The following is a 20,873-nucleotide window of genomic DNA, read 5'->3' as shown; positions in this document are numbered from 1 at the left end:
GCATTGCGTTTTTTTCTTCAGTTATTTTAGTTTTATGCCAATAAGAAATATTTTGACCAAACAGGATCAAATAAAACTTTCCTCCAGAGCTGTCGACTGTATCCGATGGTCTTCATTGGAGCGCAAATACAAATGGATATGGATAAGTATATTGCATTTGAAAGACTATTCACTGTTAATAAACAATAATATATCTGTAATGCATTGGTAAACCTAAGGGATATTCCTGTAGCAATACAAATACAAAATGAATAAATACAATAGGAAAGTGTGATATGAAAAACATGACATTCAATAGAGCTTGAAGTTTTTAATTCAGCAATTTGTTTACATATTATGTTGCATGGTAAAAGCCAAATCTTGCATTGTATAATACCAAATACTGTATATAACTGTGTTGTGAGGCCCTATAAAAAAAACAAGTAGTCTTTGCGAGGCATATGCAGCTTTTACTTTGAAGGCCAACTAGAATTGCGCAACATCGTCACCTCACCGTGTGGAGCTTGACGCAGCTCCCGCTGGGCCACGCTGACAGAATGATGGTACAGCGTGGGACCTTTTGTGGACACATGACACTTCCACACAGGAGGGCTTGATGAAGATTTTGAAAAATGACGTGAGTCACGAGGACGCCGTGTCACAAGAGTCGCCCAATTCCCACTGGCCACCTGCAGGAATGGAGAGAACTTCAATAGTAAAAATTGAAGTACTTGTAGACGTACTTTACGTATAAGTATTAAGTACATGCATCATTCGATTATTATAACTAGTCCAATTATGAGAAAGACTATTTTTATTTTTAATCTTTTTATCTAAAATTGGTGACCCGGCATGAAAAGCTTTATCCTCCTCATCTCCAGATTATCACAGATTACTGAGAGTCAACCACCAAGAGAGATGGAGGCTCCAAGGTGGAGACAAAACTAACAGTCATTTAGGACAACTTCTGCATAACCTGGCACCTCGACCTTTGACCCCCTCTGCTCAATTATCTCCTGCAAAGGATTATGGGTTAAAATATCCCGAGCGTCACTACGTTTGTCAGACGGTCTGCTGCGCAGTGAAAAACCACAACTATGCCAAGCATTCCAGTTATTTAGCGTTGGACATCTCGCAGAGACGGAGAGTCCCTTCCAGTCCTCTGGGGACACTCCCTCACTCACTTCCTTCCTATTCCATATTCATTTGACCCATTTGACACTTACAACAGTAAACAGTATCAACCCATGGTTTGCATAACTAAAGGGTTGTATGTCGGTATTTGTGTGTTGTGTTCAGGGACTGTCCATGTTTTGAGTGTTTGAAAATCGGGTGTAGCTGTGTAGAAAATAAAATGTCTCATATTAGTTATGGCTGTGGCCTCTGAGGGTAGACGAGGATCACGCAAAGCCGAGTGAGCGCCACACACCGGAGTTCACTGGAGGTCTTGTTGTGTCTGTGTGTGTGCGTGTGTGTGTACGTGTGTGTGTGTGTGTTGACCTCAGCGACCCCAGAGAGCAGCAGCAACACTTGAGTTCACTCCGGTCGCTCAAGGTTCTTTGTGGAAGTGACAGGGCGTGTCCCCCCCCCCCCCCCCCCGAGACACCCAAACCACGTGATTACACTTTTCATGTATTTCTTAAAATGATTAAAAAGGTCCGAGATCATCTCTCACAGTATTTTTAGTTCTGCTCATCTCCGCTAAACACGACGTTTGGGAGGCGCTGCGTTTTCTTTGGTTTTGACGCTGCTGAATATTTAGTCAATGAAGTCCAAAGCTGTGAGATGAACGTAAAGGAAAAAGCACAAAGACGCCCGAAAGACACAAGTTACCTCGAGTGTTCATCTGTGTGTGTGTTTGTGTGTGTGTAGAAGCTGTGTGACACTGCAGGTCTGATTTTCTTTATCAGCCGGTGAGAGACTTAAACTTCACACATGGACTCATAGTAACTCCCCCCCCCCCCCCCCCCCAGGCCTCCCTCACTCTCCCTCCCCCCAGCCGCAGTGGGGTGAAAGACTTTGGCCTCTGCAGCTGTCACAAACGAGCCCCCCCCCCCCCCCTCCTCCCCAGATCACCCAGCAACCAGCCTCAAACTTGGCCTGACCTCCCCCCCCCTCCCCTCCCCCCCCCCCATTCCTCCGCACCAACACGTCTCTCTCCTCATTGTGTGTTTTGTTCTGCGGCTGAAAGCGAACTTGGGGGTTGTGCCTCATGAGGTGGTGGGGGGGGGGGGGGGGGGGTCCTCACACTCCCTCTTTCTTTTTATCGCTTAATATAATCAGAGTGTGCTGGTTAATGAGGGAGGACGCACACTGTCACCTTTCACTTGTGTAGAATAATACTGGACTTTTACTAGTATTGAACTTTTTTATTACGTTTGTCCGATAAATTAAATAACATTGCAGATTCAGATTAATAATCTATAGATAGATAAAAGATTAATGGGAAATAGATTATGGTGAAATATCAAAGTTAAGTCAGTGAGATCAGCTCCTCCTTCACCAGCTGCAACATTCATGTGATGAACACATTATTACAACGACAATCACGATCCAGTGATGTCATTCTGAAACGGGTTAATTAATCTGCGTAATCATTACATTAAATTTGTTAAATTCAAAGTAGCAGCGTGCGATAATCCGAGCATCAGAATAGCAGCAGACAACTAGCAGCTCTGTGAAGATATAACAGATAGAAACGCCCACCTGAGCAGAGGATGGAGTTTGGATGGAGCTACCTACTTAGCGCTGTTAGCACCATTAGCTACGAGGCGTCGCCATGTTGAGAGCCCACCAGAAGCAATCCAAAAAGTCTTAATCTTAATGTAGATCATAGGTACTTGATGCCGTATTAATGTTGTGAATGTCGTAGGAAAGCTTTTAATACATTTTTAGGTAAATACTTTTGCACCTTGCTTTCACTCATAACATTGTAATAACTCATTTTTATTATATTTCTACGCTGTCGCATCGGTGCTTTGTCTCGACTCTTCGGGTCACTTCTGCTTTTCCCACGTCACACACACACGTGAAGATCAACAGCTTCACAGCTCATGTGACAACAAATGAAAAAGAACCTCAGCTGCTGCTGCAGCATTGATTTCCCTTTTCAATGCAGGAAGCAGACGGCGCCCCCTGCTGGCGAGGAGCTGGAACTCCACCTGGCAGCATGGGGTCGCTTAGTGTGCGTTGTTGTGTTCCACGTGGAACTCGTTTTATTGTGTTTAAGTCAATGACGTAAGAGCAGAGTAAGATGAAGGTGCATCCAAGTTGATTCTTAAATCAGAGTAATCATTGTAATATATTAAACAATTCTATGTATTTAATTACCTTTTATTATATTGTATATACATTATATCTTTTATACACTGCATCATAACAGTTTTTGTTGCCAAGTATCACTTTGCTCTTCTAATGAAACGGAGATCACTGCTCCTTTTGATTATAGGGGCCGGGTCCTAACCGGGTTGACATGTATTATGCAGACTTTGCATTCATTATTCATGTAGTATGCATTCAAAATGACTTCCTCTGCCTAGAGGAGCATAAATAAATTCTACCATCCGGTTATAGAAAGTCACCCGACAGATAGAACAAATAAGGATACTTTCTAACATTCTGGTGTGGTTTTATTCTGAAAAGCTGAATTTATGTTACTACATTTCTCATTAGAGCTGAAGTAAAGCTGAAGGCCAAAGAAATGCAGAATGAAAACGAAAGGTCTGAACACAGAGTGTGTGGAAGGAAAGCACGAGGACACCAAAATAAAAACAGCACAAGGACCAGCAGTTATCAAAGATCTCCTTCATCGCTTTTAATAGTAGACATCGTGCCACAAAAAATGTCATGTCCGCAGCCACAAATCACGTGTCGAGATTACTAGTTCCATCTATTTATCATGTCATTCGCTTGCTTCAACACAATTTGCAAATCACTTCTTACATTTATGTATAAATATATACAGTTTATAGATTATTCTCGAGCTGGGATGGTGGTTCTCCCGCTTCTCCTGTTGCGGTTGTGCTGTCGGTTGAAGGAACATTAGCGGAGGGGAAAAAAAACAACAAAAAACGCGGCTGACGTCACGTCTCCCAATGTAGCACATGCTTATTGTATCGCCAAGACCCAGCAGAGCACACACGGAGCCGAATAAAGATATATATATATATTATATATATATATATACACACACAGGAATGTAGGCCGCTATCGTACAGCGTGGACCCTTCCAGTAAGAAGTCACGACTTGTGGGCAAACGAGGGGAAACACGCCGACAACACGGGAGCACCGAAGGCATAAGTGTCATGTAAATAATCTCCTGCCACAAAGGCACTGGCACATCGTTTGTTTAGTTAAGAAGGGGCGGGGGCAGGTGTTGTAATCGGTAATCAGGACGCCGCACACATGCACACCGAATAAGGGGGAGGGGGGGGGGGGGGTGTCACCTGTTCTGAGCGTGCATGGTGCTGGTTCTAAGCATGTGCTTCATTTGAAGTGCTCACCGAGTCAAATGTCGGAGGAGAATCGGGGGCCGAAGTCGGGCTCTTATCGACAGCCAAATAAAAGACCACCTTGTGGAGGGGGGGGGTTTCTTCTGTGATTTTTTTCCTGGGTGGGTTCATTTTTTTTATTTTTATTTTTTAGAAAAGTGACTAATTTAGCAAACTCAAAAAATGGAAAAGGGAAAACAAAAAGAAGAAAACCTGAATACGTGTGTTTTCTCTCATTAGTTAACTTCACACACTGTTAAAATCGTATACATTTAGTTGTTTTTTTTTTACCCCAGTACGTAAAGAAAAGAAAAAGAATGAGCCGCCCGCTGCGTTCTGTGGGGGTCGATGGACTTACCGTCCTATTGCTGACTCTGAAAGGATGGGACGGGAATCTGATGTTTCTGCACAAACCCGTCCCCTCAAAGTCGTGTCTTTCCCCATCTGTCTATCTCCTTCTCTCCTCCTCTCTCTCTCTCCCTTCCTCCCTCTCCCTGTGGAGCATGGTAACATTGAGACTGGTCGGGTGCTCGGGGGGGTGAGGGTGGGTGGGTGGGGGGGTCGGGCGTGGCGTTTCGTCTTGGTGGCCCCTCAGCAGCAGCCTCCGGACGAGGTGTTGACCGGCTTGCTCTGGATGTTCACGTTGGACTTCTCCGAGGAGCCGGCCGTGGCCCCGGGGCCCATCCGCTTCTTGATCTCGGCCGCCATGGTCATGAAGGCTTGCTCCACGTTGGTGGCGCTCTTGGCGCTCGTCTCCAGGAAGGGGATCCCCAGGTTGTCGGCAAATTCCTGGTGAGCGGAAAGGCGGGGGTTAAACAAATGGAATTCCATGACGCTCCGGAACTGCTGCTAGACGGAGCTCCTGGTGAGTAGTGCCAGTCAGGGCTTTAAACTGAGAATAAATTAAAGGTTAATATTGTTTGCTTATTTAAGTGTTTATGTAAGCTGGTCTCAACCAATGAAATTAAAAAAGGCAAAGGATTTTGTTTTAATCCCCAGAGTAACAGCACGCCGCTCAAATCTTTCTGTTTTACTGGGGGAAAAAAGGTCAAAGACGCTTAAAAAAAAAGAAAAGAAAAAGTCTCACAGCCTTCTTAAGTCGTCACGCTTAAGTGACTTAAAGCTTCAGCAGCAGAAACAAAGTGGACCTTGAGAAAAGAAGCAGCTGAAGAGGTTCACCACGTGGTTTTGAGGCGAGCCACCTCTCGGCGCATTAAACTAACAGGACGGGTCCCACGGCCCTCGGAACACTCGGCAGACCGTCGTCTCATTGTCCCGCAGACATGTGTCCCACTGAGGGAGAGGCGCGCTCACCTTGGCTGTGGTGTAATCCACGACCTTCTTGGTGGTGAGGTCACACTTGTTGCCCACGAGCAGCTTGTTGACGTTCTCGCTGGCGTAGCGGTCGATCTCCTGCAGCCACTGTTTGACGTTGTTAAAGGACTCCTGAGGACGGGGGTTGGAGCGCTGGTTAGTACAGGGCCTCCTTTTTTAAAATTTATTCTAGAGTCTACCCTAAAAGAAACAACATCAAAGCAAACCGACCTGATCCGTCACATCGTAAACCACTATAATGCCGTGAGCTCCTCTGTAGTAGCTGGACGTGATGGTGCGGAACCGCTCCTGACCGGCCGTGTCCCACTGAGGAAGCAAAGCACAGCCCGTCGGTCCAAACATGATCCAGGGATGATTTACTGCTCGTCTATTTGCGGCTCGATTACACAACGTTCTCCTTACGATCTGAAGTTTTATGGTCTTGCCGTCCAGCTCGATGGTCCTGATCTTGAAGTCCACGCCGATGGTGCTTATGTAGCTCTCTGTGTACGTATCATCCTGGGATAAAACACACAAACACACACACACACACACAGGTGGGTCTGGGATGAGATACCTGGGGGGTGGATCTGCCATCACAGCGCTGGTGAGGGACGACGTTGAAGCCGGTTTGTGTCACAGAGGCGGACAACTTACTGCAAACCGGAGAAGGAGGCAAGACTTTCCGACACCAGAATCGCCGATCAGGAGCAGTTTGAATAAATAATCGCTGCGGAGGAAAAAAAACAAAAAAATTACAAAATGACTTGAAAAAACAATAAAAACGCTGCAGGGTATAAAATCACAGTAAGCTGGTTGTTAAATGTTTTCACGTGTGCTTTAACAGTTAATTAACTTTGGTATTGACAAGTTAAATGTGCTTTGACAATCTGTTAATCAGTCAGCAATGCCAAATACAAAATGTCTTCATTAAGATAATTATAACCCTGTTACTAACAAGTTCTCATTATTAAACATTATTTATTCCACAGGGTTATTGTCTTACTGTCTAAAAATAGCATGACTTTCTACATGTATACACCCAAGCACAGATGGTATGTATTTACATATCTATATAGTATAGTTTGTTTTACTTGCTGATTTTTTTCTCTCCTTGGGTTTGATCCATTTATCAGAAGTCATTTTTTAGCCACATATGTTTCAGATAGAGGAATTTGTTTTGATGGTGGGAGATGAGAATAAAATAAGATAAATAATAAAATAGTGTAAGTAAAATGTATGTATAAGTCCATACGTTTGAATATTGATAGAAGATAATTCATCAAAATTATTGTTAACGTTTTATCATTTGGGTGTTTAACGAAGCAAACTTTTACATTTAAAGTAGTGGTAAAATGTGAAACTGCATATCTTTGGGTTTTCGACCGTTAGTTGGACAAAACGAGCAGTTTGAGGCGATCACCTTGAGCTCCGCAAAAATCTAGATTAACACCCTTCTCCTGGACGTTTACAGAATGAACATCTGATCCATAAGTGAAACAAACGATCCGATGTATTCAGGTTGTGAGTATTTGTTACCTTCAGCCCTTTAGCAGCGGTTTAAAGTATATTCTCTTATATTGTACATTTCAAAGTGGTATATTTACATGGAAACTCTGTAGATTTAGATTATTAACACAATCTAACGAATATCAATAGGAAAACGCTGAGATTTTATGTATTATTTAAGGTCAAACAACCAGCAGAGTGTGTGTGTGTGTGTTTATATATATAACTGATTAAAAACTATATATAATGCAAAGGTGTAATGGGCAACTACCTTAAATGCGTACTTTTATTTTTGGTACTTTAAAGTATAATTCGTTGCTGTGTTAGCGTAGTTTGAAGACACGTCTTCAGCTTGGAACACAGAACACAACTAATCGATCATTCCAAACAATCCATATGTAAAATTCGTCGGTCGCAGTCGTTCGGTGGAGTAACCAGAGATTACCTAACAGCTCCACATCATCAGGGGCTCAGTAACTTCCTGTTTGCGCTGAACTACTAAACTGAAATAAGATGTAAACCTACACATTATCAGGGAAGACATACCGATTGGCTTCGTGTTTGCGGACAAGACTGTGAACTGCCAAACTGTCACTGCGTCGAAGTCGAAGTGTCAATAACAAAATCCCCAACAGTATCCGGTAAAGCTACGTAGCTATTCCGTTAGCTCACCTGCTAGCTGCTAACGCTACGTCTATGTCACTTGCCGTAACTGAGCCCAGGGACGTCTTTGACTGCGTCCATTCAGTCACTTGATTTAATCGGCGTCGTATCGACGGGAAGCGGTTGACGAACACCAGTTACGCGACAAGCGTCGACGCTGTCATTTGATAGTGCGTACGCCGCACCGACAGCTCCGTTAGCTCGCTAGCTTAGCGCCGGAGACAAAGCAGCTGACGTTCATTTTGTACGGTGCGCTAATGCTAGCTTAGCTTCTACCCGGCTAAGCTGACAGTTGTACCGGACCTGTCATAACCCACATTTAAAATAAAATGCGCACTTACTATTCGGGATTCATCGTTGACTACAGGGTATAAGCTGTCGTTGTTGTGAATACAGTTGGACTTCGTCGCCGATTAACCGTGAAGCTGGCCGCCTAGTGAAGAAAAGACACCGTTGTTTTTTTTTTTTTTCGTTAAGAACTGGCTAAACTGGTTGTCGCAGCCAGAACAGCATAATCGAATCAAATATGGCTGTCAGCAATACCCACCCGGAAATACCACAGCACGGGAATCATGGGTAATGTAGTCTTTTGGCAACGGGCGTCAACCATCGATGTGTACAAGTGAATGGCATGCAGGATAACGTGGTTCATGGTAAAAGCAGGATTTATTTTTATATGAAATCATAACTAATGATTATTTTAATCATGTGAAACTCTATTGATTATTTCCCCCGTTATTTGAGTTATTTTAGTTGTCTAGTAATAGTAAAAAAAATCACGTCACAATTAACGAGAGCCCATGTGACACCTTCATAGTCCCGACCTTGACATCATTTAGACATCGCAATTATTAACGTTACTGAAAGAAAAAGCAGCAACTCTTCACATCTTAGGTCTGGCTTTTAATACTATTAAGTTACATTGTAACTGGTAGCTCAAGCCAGTAGATAAAAGTATTGGAGTAAATAACAAGTAACATAAAAAAATGGGATTTAAAATGTACACTGATCAGACTATTAAAAGTACCGTATGCATTGATTTGCATACCATTATTGTTTCTGTGGAAAATAATTTAAAGCAGCAATGAGTAATAGTGGGTTGGAAACATTGGAAAAAAATAAGATATAATATCAAAACCCATTGACCATACTAATGAGAAGAAATACATTATAAACTCGTAATTACAGACAAATATGTTCTCTTGCGTTGATCGTTTTCCTGCATAATCAAATAATTAGTCATTGATAGGAGTCATAATCAGAGGGGTGGAGCTTTTTCCATCATCATTAGGACAAGGAGCAAAGCACAGGTAGAGTTTCTCAGTGACGGAGCAGCCATCAAAGCTGCAGCATCTGCGTCATAGAAATAAACTAGACCCTCCTCATAATCCACAAACTCCTCCTCCTCCTTCGAGGACTTCATTTTTAGACGGACAGTGGGGCTTTGTATTCATTTCTGTTTCTCAGCAGGAAGTTCTCTTTCATGTTGATTGACTCTCTGACCACTCCCAAAGTCCATTTAGTCTTCCCTTTCACCTAAACTTGGTATTGCTGAATATATAAATATATACATATATACAGCATCTCTCACTCTCTGATGACGATCCATGCACCAAAGACTGGACCGAGGTCAGATGCTGCGTCATTCGGGGGGACTGAGGGGGGAGCCGTGTATCAGCTGGAGGAGACACTTAGTCAAAGGTTTGCACGGTGTGAGTAAAGCACATCCTGAACCCGGTCGCTCTGACGATGGGAAACAAGTGAATCATTGTGATGAAAAGAAGAATCTCCCAGACGGCCCAGAGAGATTTCGTAAAAGTATCTCTATTTTTGGAAAGCAAAGTGTCTCTTCAGGGAGATTTGCACATATTCTAAATCAAGTTAGAAATGAGAGAAATGAGAGGCTTGCAAAGGTGAGTCATTTTAGTCAGTTAGCACTCAAACAATTTAAATTTTCCCAGAAAAAACAGTTTGCACGCAGTAATTATTATTGCGTAAGTTATTCATAAAATGAAGATCAAGGTTTACAACTTGTTGCACTACAAAAATGTATGCCCAGATGTTTAGGGAACAAATTGGGTTTGTTTATGGAACCATGTTTACCAAGATGGTCTTCACGTCATCCTCCAGACAACCATTTTTGTTTTTTGTGTTTTTGCTACTTTACCTTATTTTAAATGTAAGGTATGCACATGCAACAGTGTCATATGCCAGATGTACACTTCTGGACATTGGCAAAGTTCACCACAAGCTCACTTATAGCCTAAAAGACTTTGACTTTCTACTTGAATCTTGATGTTTAATATCCATCAGAACTGCTTATGGCTGGGTAAACGTCTGTCTTCCTATATAAGTAGCATACAAATTTGATTTTTAATAGTATTTTACCAATGCAACACAGGTTACTGGTCACTAACGTTTAAGTACCATCTAAAATTTTTAATTTTTCTACAAGAGGTGTTTAAAAATTACTAGTAAAAGTAAAATATTATAATGTATAGTTTTTCCTGTGACTTTTATTTTGTCTGAAGTAAAAGCCATGCAGGTTTTTAATTATATTGTTAATAATCAATGCAGGACTTTTACTTGAAATAGTGTTTTCACGGTGGAGGTATTGCAGAAGTAAAGAATAATGGCACCGAATGCCACTTCCCATTTATAGCAGATGGCGCTTTTATTGTGAAGGAGTCACACCCTGGTGTGTGTTGCTTCCGGCGATTGGATAAATTGACGTTAGAGTGCAGGCAGGGGGGTGGCTGCTTCTTTGGTTGATTGAGGGAACACAAAATGGACAGTCAAGGAAGAAAAGTCGTGGTTTGTGACAATGGAACCGGGGTAAGTCTTGGAGCAGTCGGTGCTGTCAAAGTCTCACTCCGTGACGCCCTCGGTTCTCCCGCAGTGCAGTTTGACGAGGAAACGGCGAGCGCTAGAAACAGGAAGTAACACAGAGCTAACTGGCTAACGCGTTAGCTTGTCTGGGTGGGTTGTGCGAGGAATGTGTCCGTCAGCTGGATTCGGCTCATTCATCTACAGCAGGGCTACAACTGACGTGTATTCGCCCTGCTGCGGTTTATTATGCATCAGTGTGTCATTAGCGTATTGCCAATAAAGTATCTGACAGCGCTTCCGGGCTAATTTAGCTAACGGTTAGTTTAGCTAGCTTTTTTTCAGTTAACGTTAGCTTTGGTTAGTAACTTCCGTACCGCGACGCAGTAACGTTGGTCAGCTAACGCTACAGACTGCGGTGAAAACGAGCACATAAAACACCTCTCCGTGTAAACACATCCTATACGTACGTGTACTGAGGAACGAACGCGTAGGATTCAGAATAGTAGTTTAACCATTAGATGAATATGATTAATTCTTTTTTTTAACCTGTGCTGGTAACGTTAGTTGACGTTACATGGTCAGGTAACGTTAGCAAGCTAGCTTCCTCTCATTAACCAAGATGTGATTGTAATTCAACATCCAGAGTTCGAAGCAGAGGCCACCCGACACCAGCTGGAAATACTATTAAGCTACATTAAAAATATCTAAATGAAACCCAAGGTTCCTAAACCTCGTTTTATTTCGGTTAGCTAGGTTAGGCTAACTAGATAAGCTAACTCAAGTAACATCACCCAACGCGTCCCGCGCCTCATACAAATAAAGAATATCATATAAACGTGTCCTTTTAAATGGTCCCATTGGTCTGTGGTGGTTTTTAATAAATGAAACGTCTGTCGAACTTAATCGGCCTGCAAACGGGAAGTGGACCAGCGGGCCGCCGCGAGTCGTCGGTTGCGGAAGTTGAGGCAGTGCTTCCATGTAAGGGAACTAGTGAGCTCTGCAGCAGGTTTCACCGGTTTCAAAGGACGTGTTTCACAGCGGGGGGAGGAAGTAATCGCGTCCTTCACTGCAGTAAACGGACCAACACCCCGCTGTGGAAACAGTGCATCCCAAGTAAAAGTAATGCTCATTGTGCATTGCATTACTTGGTATGAACGTATTCCTCAAGTTAAATGTTCTTGGTGTATCAAAAGTAGTCTTTGTGCAGTGAAACATTCCCTGAAAGCTGCCGATTCTTTTTTTGGAAGAAAAAATATTGCTACATTTGTGGTATTTTACTGCTGTAGATGTTCAGGGTTTAAATACCAACGCTCAGAAAAACCGTTACTACTGGGATGCATGGTTTTAACTTAAAAATGATCTAAAAAGCATCTACATTCTTCTCTAAACATTTTGAGTTAAGTACAAGTTCCTTACATTTGTAGTTGACAATGTACAGAGCTCAGTAATTGTAATTACATTCCACCAATACACTTGCTTCCTATGTGTCACCAATTCATACTCTTATTGCATCTGTCTTGAAACCTACAGGATTCTACTCGGTTATTTTAAAAACTACAACGTGTTTCTCCTTCCTTCTTTTCTTTCCATCCCATCCCAGTTTGTCAAGTGCGGCTATGCAGGCTCCAACTTCCCCGAACACATTTTCCCGGCGCTGGTTGGCCGACCAATCATCCGCTCCACAGCTAAAGTTGGCAACATTGAAATCAAGGTAACACTGAAATCCTCGGAACTACGAGCACATCCCGGAACTACGAGCACATCTCAGGATGTATCAGGATGGGTTGTGCAAAGTGAGAGGAATAAGTTGAGCCTTAGGTAACATAAGTGATCATGTATGATGGTGCAGGGATCTTTTTTGCCTTGAAGTTTAGATTTTAACCGAACATTACAGCAGCTCATTTCATTGTTTTGCTTCTTTTACTTCACAGACGGCAGGTAAATACTTGTATCAGGTGGTGATAAAACAAATATTTTGCACATTCCATTTGTAAACCTAACCGTACTTTAAGGCTTGGAGCCTTGTTTGTTTTACCTCCTTCAATCCGATTGAGGTCTGCTGGAGCAAAAGTTCAGATAAAGTGTTTGAACAGAGATTACGGCGTGGTCGTCCTGCGCGATGAATCCGCTGCCCCAAGGTCGCCCAAAATGTGCCTCTGACCTTCTGACCTCTCGCAGGACCTGATGGTGGGGGATGAGGCCAGCGAGCTGCGCTCCATGTTGGAGGTGAACTACCCCATGGAGAACGGCATCGTCAGGAACTGGGACGACATGAAGCACCTCTGGGACTACACCTTCGGGCCGGAGAAACTCAACGTCAACTCCCACGACTGCAAGATCCTTCTGACCGAGCCGCCCATGAACCCCACCAAGAACCGGGAGAAGATCATCGAGGTGGGCTGCGTGCAGTGAGCGCTCAGCTCAAAGATCTCAGTGGACGAACACTCAGCTTTGATGACAATGAATTAATTGATTAACTGTTTTCTATTAAATGGTTTGTAGCATAACATGACGTTTTTTTTTCCCCTTCAGGTGATGTTTGAAACGTACCAGTTCTCAGGAGTTTACATCGCCATCCAGGCCGTCCTCACCCTCTACGCTCAAGGTTTGTTTGTCGTTGTTCTGTACTAGAGGGATGCATAAAGCGCACCCCGAGGGCCGACTGATGCACGAGTTTCTGACATGTGGTCTCAGGTCTGCTCACCGGAGTGGTGGTCGACTCCGGCGACGGCGTCACTCACATCTGTCCGGTTTACGAGGGCTTCTCGCTGCCCCACCTGACGCGGCGCCTCGACATCGCAGGGAGGGACATAACCCGCTACCTCATCAAGGTACGGACACACACACACACACACACACAGTCAAACAATTTAATTTCAATGCTTGAATAGTACTATTTTAATCATATATTTCAATTTCCTTATCAAGTGACTTTCAAATATGACAAAATATGAAGTTACTGTCATAGTTCTGTTCTGCCTGATAAGCTCTTACTGAGCAGATAACTCGTGATGTCCTATCAGCTTTCAGGGGAACCATGAACAATTAAATGTCAAATTAATTCTTACTTGAACTCAAGCTACGTGTCGTTAACCTTCTATTTCACACCACAATTCTATTTAAATCCTGGCCCCCGATACGTCTCTCCTTGCACCACCAGCTGCTGCTGCTGCGCGGTTACGCCTTCAACCACTCTGCGGACTTTGAGACGGTGAGGATGATGAAGGAGAAGCTGTGCTACGTGGGCTACAACATCGAGCAGGAGCAGAAGCTGGCGCTGGAGACGACGGTGCTGGTGGAGTCGTACACGGTGAGTCGCGCTCCAGAGAGCGCTCGGCAGCATCGTGACCTCGTAGCACGTCTTGACCGGGGGGCGGGGTGGGGGCCTTTCCTGCGGTGTGTCCTCAGCTGCCAGACGGCAGGTTGATCAAGGTGGGAGGGGAGAGGTTCGAAGCCCCAGAGGCTTTGTTCCAGCCCCACCTCATCAACGTGGAGGGGGTGGGCGTGGCCGAGCTGCTGTTCAACACCATCCAGGCCGCAGATATCGACACCAGGTAAACGGCTTAAACATCTGGAACCAGCGATATTATTTTATACAGATCTATAACGCCTGATCACAGACTTCTCAACCCGATGGCACAAGTAGCACAAACCTTTTAAATTACGGCACATTTAAGGAATGACTTACTTTAAAGTTCCAGTCCAGTTTTTGCCGGCTGCTCTTGAGCGCGTTCACGCGTGGCTGTGTTCCTCCGCTCAGGTCCGAGTTCTACAAGCACATCGTCCTGTCCGGAGGCTCCACCATGTACCCGGGCCTGCCGTCCCGCCTGGAGCGCGAGCTGAAGCAGCTGTACCTGGAGCGCGTGCTGAAGGGAGACGTCGACAAGCTGTCGGTGAGTGTGCGAGACGTCTGATGACGACTCGGTGCAGCTTGACGCTCCGTCGAGGAGCCTTTATCCCGGCGCCGCTTTTAGCTTTTACAGTTGATTAATATGCAGTGGTTGTACTGTCTTGTTGTGCAGTACTCGTTTTTGCCACTAGGGAGAGCTGAAGCCACAGTCAGCTCCTCACAAAGGTGTCGCTGTCTCATGATGGTGGTGAAAATGTCACCCAGTTCCCAGAGAGGAAGCACGTTCCTGTCATTAAGAGACCAGGGGTCCTTTTTTTTTTTTTTTTTTTTGAGGGGATCTCAACACGTTTTAATTCTTCGCTCTCCTCTCTGCCTCCGTCCTCGCCTGCAGAAATTCAAGATCAGGATAGAGGACCCCCCCCGGCGTAAACACATGGTGTTCCTGGGCGGCGCCGTGCTGGCCGACATCATGAAGGACAAGGACAACTTCTGGATGACGCGGGAGGAGTACCAGGAGAAAGGCACCCGGGTGCTGGAGAAGCTGGGAGTCACCGTCAGATAAAACGCAAACAAACAAAAAAAAAAAAACACTTCCATCCCCCCCACCCCACCCCCCCCCTCGCCTGATATCCATGCACCGCTTACCTCGACGTGGTCGCGCTGTCGTCGATTTAGGCTCATTTTGAAAAGCAAAGGGGGGGGGGGGGGGGGGGGGTGTTCCGAGGCTTCATGGGGAGGGAGCTACTGGAGGTCTTCAATATTTGTGCCGCGACTCAAAAGCGACAAAATCAGTACAATTACTCCATTTAAAGGAAAAGTGCAACGTTTTTTGGAAAAGTTTTTCTTTTTTGGCCAGAGTTTGAAAACAAGAGTGAAACCAGTCTCTTGCATCTGTGCAACTCCACAGACATCAGAGTGGTATTGATCTTGTTCCAGACTCTTGCCAAGGACGAGAATAAGTATTTTCCAAAATGGTTTCATAATTTTAAATCTACAATCGCCTTCAATGACTTTATTAATGCAGGCTGGTCAACGTCCAATTGGTTATTATTTAGTTTTAGGAGCTGGGCCAGATGGAGCTGCTGAGAAGTCAAAGATCACAACAACAATAATTATTATTATTAGCGGCACCGTTTGAGTTCCTTTTAAAAAAAATTCCTGCTACACAACAAAGAATAATAATAATAATAACGTGCCGACTAATCCGTCAAAAGCGATGCAGGCCCTAAAGAAGTGGAGCATCACAGAGATTAGATGATCATCACATACTGTGTCTTCTTAACAATCATCCAACGTTCTGCCTCCAGAGTCGTGACCTGGAGGAGCAGGAGGGCAGATGCTTTCTTTTCCCTTTTTTTTTTTTTTTTTGACTTGGCAGCTCGTTTGTCTTTTGTGGGACATTCGCTTGCTTGTTGAGCGCAGAAGTTTGTATCTTCCACAAAATTTCAAACTCAAGACGAGGGAAGGTCTTTTTTTTTTCTCCTGCTTTTCTTCTGGTTTGATTTGTGGTGGAGTTTAGTATTTGGAAACTTACCAGCTGAGGCGTTCGATGGGTTTGATCCGTGTCCTGTTTACAGCCAGCAAATAAACCGTCGCGAGGGGGGGGGGGGGGCGGCGGCTTCCGTTAGCGGTCACATGGCGTGGGGGGGTCATTCGTCACGGTGCTGTGATTCAGCGTTCTGCCACCGGGGGCAGCACCGGGCACACGGCCGCCGAGCAGAACTCCAGTCCGACAAAATTGCGGTTTGAACCTAAAATGAGTGAGTGAATGGACTGATTCCTGCAGGATGGATGTGACCACGACCACATGTGTGTTTGAGTGCATGTGTTGCAGATGTATTCTGACCTTCTTTCATCTATAATCCCGGCGGTGTGAAACGGACCTGAGAGCAAACAAAAAACAGTTCTTTTGTCTTTTTTTTTTTTTATTTGCTCTCAGGGTCCGTTCGACACCAGCGGGGTTGTGGCTGAAAGAATCAGAATACACATCAACACACACACACACACACACGTGCTGCAGTGACTTAATGGATCCGTTCACTCACACGTTCTCTTCTAAACGGCTACTTCCAGCCCGAATCACGCGTTTAACTTGACCCGATGCTACAGTCCTCCGTTTCTCCGCCGACGAGCGGCGGCTCACCGGGCTGATGGCGGCGAGCGGGTCACGTGACCCCCCCCCCCCCCCCCCCGAGGACGCTCTGAACCCCGCCCCGCGCTCGGTCCTGGGTCGTAGTCATTTCTTTTGTGCCAATAAGGCCGCGAGCTTTAAACTCCACAGACGCTTCTTTTCCTCTTTATTTTTTAATTTTTTTTTTAAAGCTGCGTTTTGTGAGACGGGAAACGCGTCGTCTTTTAAGAAATAAATGTCCAAAAGAAATAATTCCACGTGCTGTTGACGGAGCGAAAGGAGGTGTGGAGCAATCTCATTGGTTGAGAGGAACGCAGGTGCTTAAAGGAGCCGATGAGAATGAAGCTTATTGATAATAATACGATGGAAGCGAGCGTTATAGATCAAACACTTTCATTAGGCTGCTCTCTCCCAAAACGAGTGAACAAATAATAATGTATAACACGTATACAACAGTTAAGAGTGAAACGTCTCTTCAACCAATGACATCGTTCGGGGATGTTTGCCTAAAACATTTAATCTGCTAAAATATTTAGAAAAACTTGAATTCCTCTCATCCTGAATCAGATGTTATTTTTCCGTATTCGTCGTGACCCCCCCCCCCCCCCCCCCCCCCCCTCCTCCTCCTCCTCCTCGGCTGTACTGAAGATGAATCTGGGGGCTTCAGGAGAAGGTGATTTGTGTCACTGAAATATTTGTAATGTTAATAAGAATCTGGTGTCAGGAAACGGAGACCACGTAAAAAGCTGGTATTTGTGGTTCCTCCGTCTCGGTTCTTCTGTGTATATTGGAGGCACTTGGCTCACACATATAAATATAAATGTATACGTTCCTCTCGACAAACACCGCGGTCTTCAAGTGCCGAGTTCACTTACTCTTGCTGTATTTTTTTTATTTTTATTTTTTTTTCTTTTGCTCGTCCTCTTTTATGTTTAGTTTGTAGCATAACTGCCAACCGCTGATTTAAATAAAGCAAATGATTTATAGACGCCCGGTGTGTCCTCGTGTCTTCGTGTGCCCCCCCCCACGTCCGGTCGGCCGGAGGACGAAGCCCGGCGCTCTGAAGGGTCGCCCTTTGATGTGAGTGTTAAATGTAAACACTACGGTGCAGGGACTAGGAAGTGGTGCCACCTAGCGGTGAGGGTCCAGGTTGCAACTAGCTGAATACCCCTCAGTGGGGGGAGGGCTCAGGTTACCTGAAAGCTCCCCCCCTGTAGACACCGAAGGCTCATTCTAAGGCTTCTCCCTAAATGCTACTACACACTGCTCCTTGCAGAAGCAAGAAATAAGAAGTAAGTAAAAAATAAGGTGGGAGTTGAAGCCTTTGCTTAAAAAGAAACCCCATCGCTGTAGGGGGAAAAAAAAAAAAGCTGCAACATGGCGCGTGTGTGGGGGGGCCCCGGCCTCCCCAGCAGAGTGGGAGGGATCTGGCGGGTCTGGGTCTGATTTACTGAGGCCCCAGTGAGTCTGCTGCTCCCTTTGTTTACATGGAAACGTGTGTGTGTTCAGACCTGACTGTCCGTCTCTCACAATCTTCTGGCCAAAGTGTCAATTGTCACTCAGTTGTTAAAAGAAATGTTGGAATCTTAAGGCAGTGGAGATTTCATCATTTTCATTAAAAACCACAACAGCAAACACATTTTTTAACTTGTATGCAAGGACTTTCTTTTTTCTTGTTCTGAGGAATATATCCAAAGTGTTTGTCATGAATAGAGAACGACTTGTTGTGCAACACCAGGAAAGACGACTAATGGACCGTGAGATCTTCACACAGTTCCTTTAGTTAAATACAAGTCCGAACATGTGACTCATCTCCTCTGAGCTCGTAAGTTAAACATTTTGAGTCAGAAACATGAAGTTGCGCAATTTCCTCAGTTTATGTAAAACAAAAAGAGTCACCAGGAGCTCCTCCAACACACCGACGCCGTCTCAGAACCTGTGGATGGCGCCGGGCTCCCTGTGGCGGGCGCAGACGACCTCGTCGATGTGCAGCGAGCTCGCCTTGACCTCCAGGTTCTCCTGCAGCTCCCGCTGGCAGCTCGCCCTCGTTCTCTGCGATGGCGCCGAGGAGATCCGCGCTCGTCCGCTGCTGGCTGGCGAGCTCGTTCTCTGCGATGGCGCCGAGGAGATCCGCGCTCGTCCGCTGCTGGCTGGCGAGCTCTTCTCGGAGGGGGGGCGCCTCGTCCTGCAGGCGACAGAAGGAGGAGGCGAGCTGTGGATGTGAGATGACTGCTGGAGCTGAAGGTTTGGACTTCCTGCCTGGTTTAAAGTGTGGGAGAAGCTCTCCGATGCTGCAGCACATTCCAGCACTGACCTCTCGTCCAGACAGACCACGGTGACCCTCAGAGTCTCTCTGCAGACCTCCAGGGCTTTCGCCAGTCTGCTGGACATCTCCAGGAGGACGTCCACCTCCTCGGTGATCTCCTCCAGCTTCCACTCCAGATTCTTCCTCAGGAACTGGATGTCTCTGACTCGCTGGTCTGAGGAGCACAAAGACCAAGGACTCCCACTGCGGTCCCCCTCCATGCGTCCAGCTGCAGCCGTCCCCTTCTAGTGTCCCCCCTGTGTCCCCCTCTCTCACCCAGGTGCTTGGTGTCATCACTCTGCATGCGCTTGCACGCGGTGTCCATCTCCGTGATGGTCATCCTGCATTCCGCTCTGAAGAGCTGCGACTGGTTGCGCGTGACCTCCATGTCCACACGACTGGGCCCGTCGGGCCGCCGGGGGCCGCTGGGCGGGACGGACATGGCTCAGGCTTCAGAACAAGGGGGACGAGACGGTACTGGACCACCGAGGGGTCACCAGCACATTTTAGATGGAACAAGAAACACTTTGATCCCAGAAAAAAGGTCTTTGACATTGAGAACATTGATTAGAGAAACATAACTGCTAACTATCTAAGTAACTGGATGGATCATGTTTAAATGAATTGGTTTAATTCTTTAGTGGGCCGAGAACATCATTATGAATAGATCTTTGTAATTAAATGTCAACAACAAATATCATCACATTCATAAGATTCTGTTTAGAATGTCGATTTTATTATTTTTGTATTTTTCAAGCAATGAAAATCAAAATCAAAATATAAGGCTACTTATAGAAAGCATTTCTAGTAATAGGATTATATTATTATTATTACTATTATCATTCAGAACAGGCGTTGTATGTAGTTAGGTGGGTAACATACAAAGAATATCAATATATACACTTGAACTATCTACACGTTGCAGTTGGCAGTTATGTAGCAATGATTGTTATTAACTGATCGTTGGTTTTAAAAAATGTGATCTTATTCCTGTTAATTACCCCGTTAAAAAGGCAAATATGACAGAATATGTCTCTAAAACAGACAGGTTGTTTTAGCAATTAGCTGTTTAACTTTGTTATAAATCTCACATTTGAATTCATTACCTTCGTTTGAAAATCCACAACAGAAGCTCCTCGGTTGCGTTTTAAAACAGCTAAAAACAAACAAACAAACAAACAAATCTTGTAGCTCATCTGAAGATCGCTGCAGTTCAAAATCTCCCAAATTCAACAGCTGTGTCGCTGAGTCCAGTCTAAGAAACGTCTCAGTATCTATGGCAACGGACACGTAACACATTTACAAGGAAACGTTTTGATTTAAAATCAAATGTCATGCGACGTGTTCGGCTTCTATGTAAATAAAACGTCATGTATTACTATATGTATTTCACTTATTTTAATTATTACCCGCCGTGTTTCATGTGTCAGTCTGATCTCAGGAATTCAATAAGTAAACTTTTATAGATTAACTGATTTCATTTGAATTTAAAAAAACTACAGGCATATACATATATTTTAAATTATATAATTATAAATATAATTATAAATCCAAAAATGATAAAATAACCCAAAAAGGTATTGTTTTTATAAAACCAAAGTATTGTAGATATTAAATCTCTGAACTTGTGTCCCCCCCCCCACACACGCACACACTTGTTTTATTTTTGTTTTAGTTTTCGTATAATCTCAGGGGATATTGGGTGAATGGCTAAGTCTCTCTCACACACACACACACACACACACACACACACACACACACACACTCTTAATGTAACTGTCCAGTCTTTAGTTTGCAGATGA

General features: G+C 44.6%; 2 protein-coding genes across 3 annotated transcripts; one reads left to right on the top strand and one right to left on the bottom strand.

Annotated features, from left to right (window-relative positions):
* Positions 1–3,768: 3,768 nt before the first annotated feature.
* LOC119218036 (ras-related protein ORAB-1) lies at positions 3,769–8,489 on the bottom strand. Of its 2 annotated transcripts, XM_037472168.2 has the most exons (6): positions 8,298–8,482; positions 6,442–6,514; positions 6,208–6,303; positions 6,016–6,111; positions 5,785–5,916; positions 3,769–5,259 (listed from the first exon to the last, which is right to left on the bottom strand). In XM_037472168.2, exons 1-6 carry the CDS (start codon positions 8,309–8,311, stop codon positions 5,062–5,064), a joined length of 609 nt encoding a protein of 202 aa, XP_037328065.1. In that variant the 5' UTR covers positions 8,312–8,482; the 3' UTR covers positions 3,769–5,061. The 2 variants fall into 2 exon arrangements, with proteins under 2 accessions (XP_037328065.1, XP_062420256.1); XM_062564272.1 differs by having other exon boundaries at positions 6,016–6,303; positions 8,298–8,489.
* A 2,161-nt stretch (positions 8,490–10,650) lies between these two features.
* On the top strand, positions 10,651–17,755 carry LOC119217983 (actin-related protein 2-B). Its single transcript, XM_037472086.2, has 9 exons — positions 10,651–10,791; positions 12,386–12,496; positions 12,964–13,179; positions 13,318–13,390; positions 13,480–13,616; positions 13,946–14,095; positions 14,194–14,339; positions 14,546–14,678; positions 15,027–17,755. The coding sequence occupies exons 1-9, from the start codon at positions 10,744–10,746 to the stop codon at positions 15,195–15,197; spliced, it is 1,185 nt and encodes a 394-aa protein (XP_037327983.1). The 5' UTR covers positions 10,651–10,743; the 3' UTR covers positions 15,198–17,755.
* Positions 17,756–20,873: the final 3,118 nt, after the last annotated feature.

This window comes from Pungitius pungitius, chromosome 9 (assembly GCF_949316345.1).
Source record: "Pungitius pungitius chromosome 9, fPunPun2.1, whole genome shotgun sequence".
NCBI lineage: Eukaryota > Metazoa > Chordata > Actinopteri > Perciformes > Gasterosteidae > Pungitius > Pungitius pungitius.
Note: the sequence above shows the minus strand (reverse complement) of the source record. Positions and strands in the feature narration are given on the sequence as shown.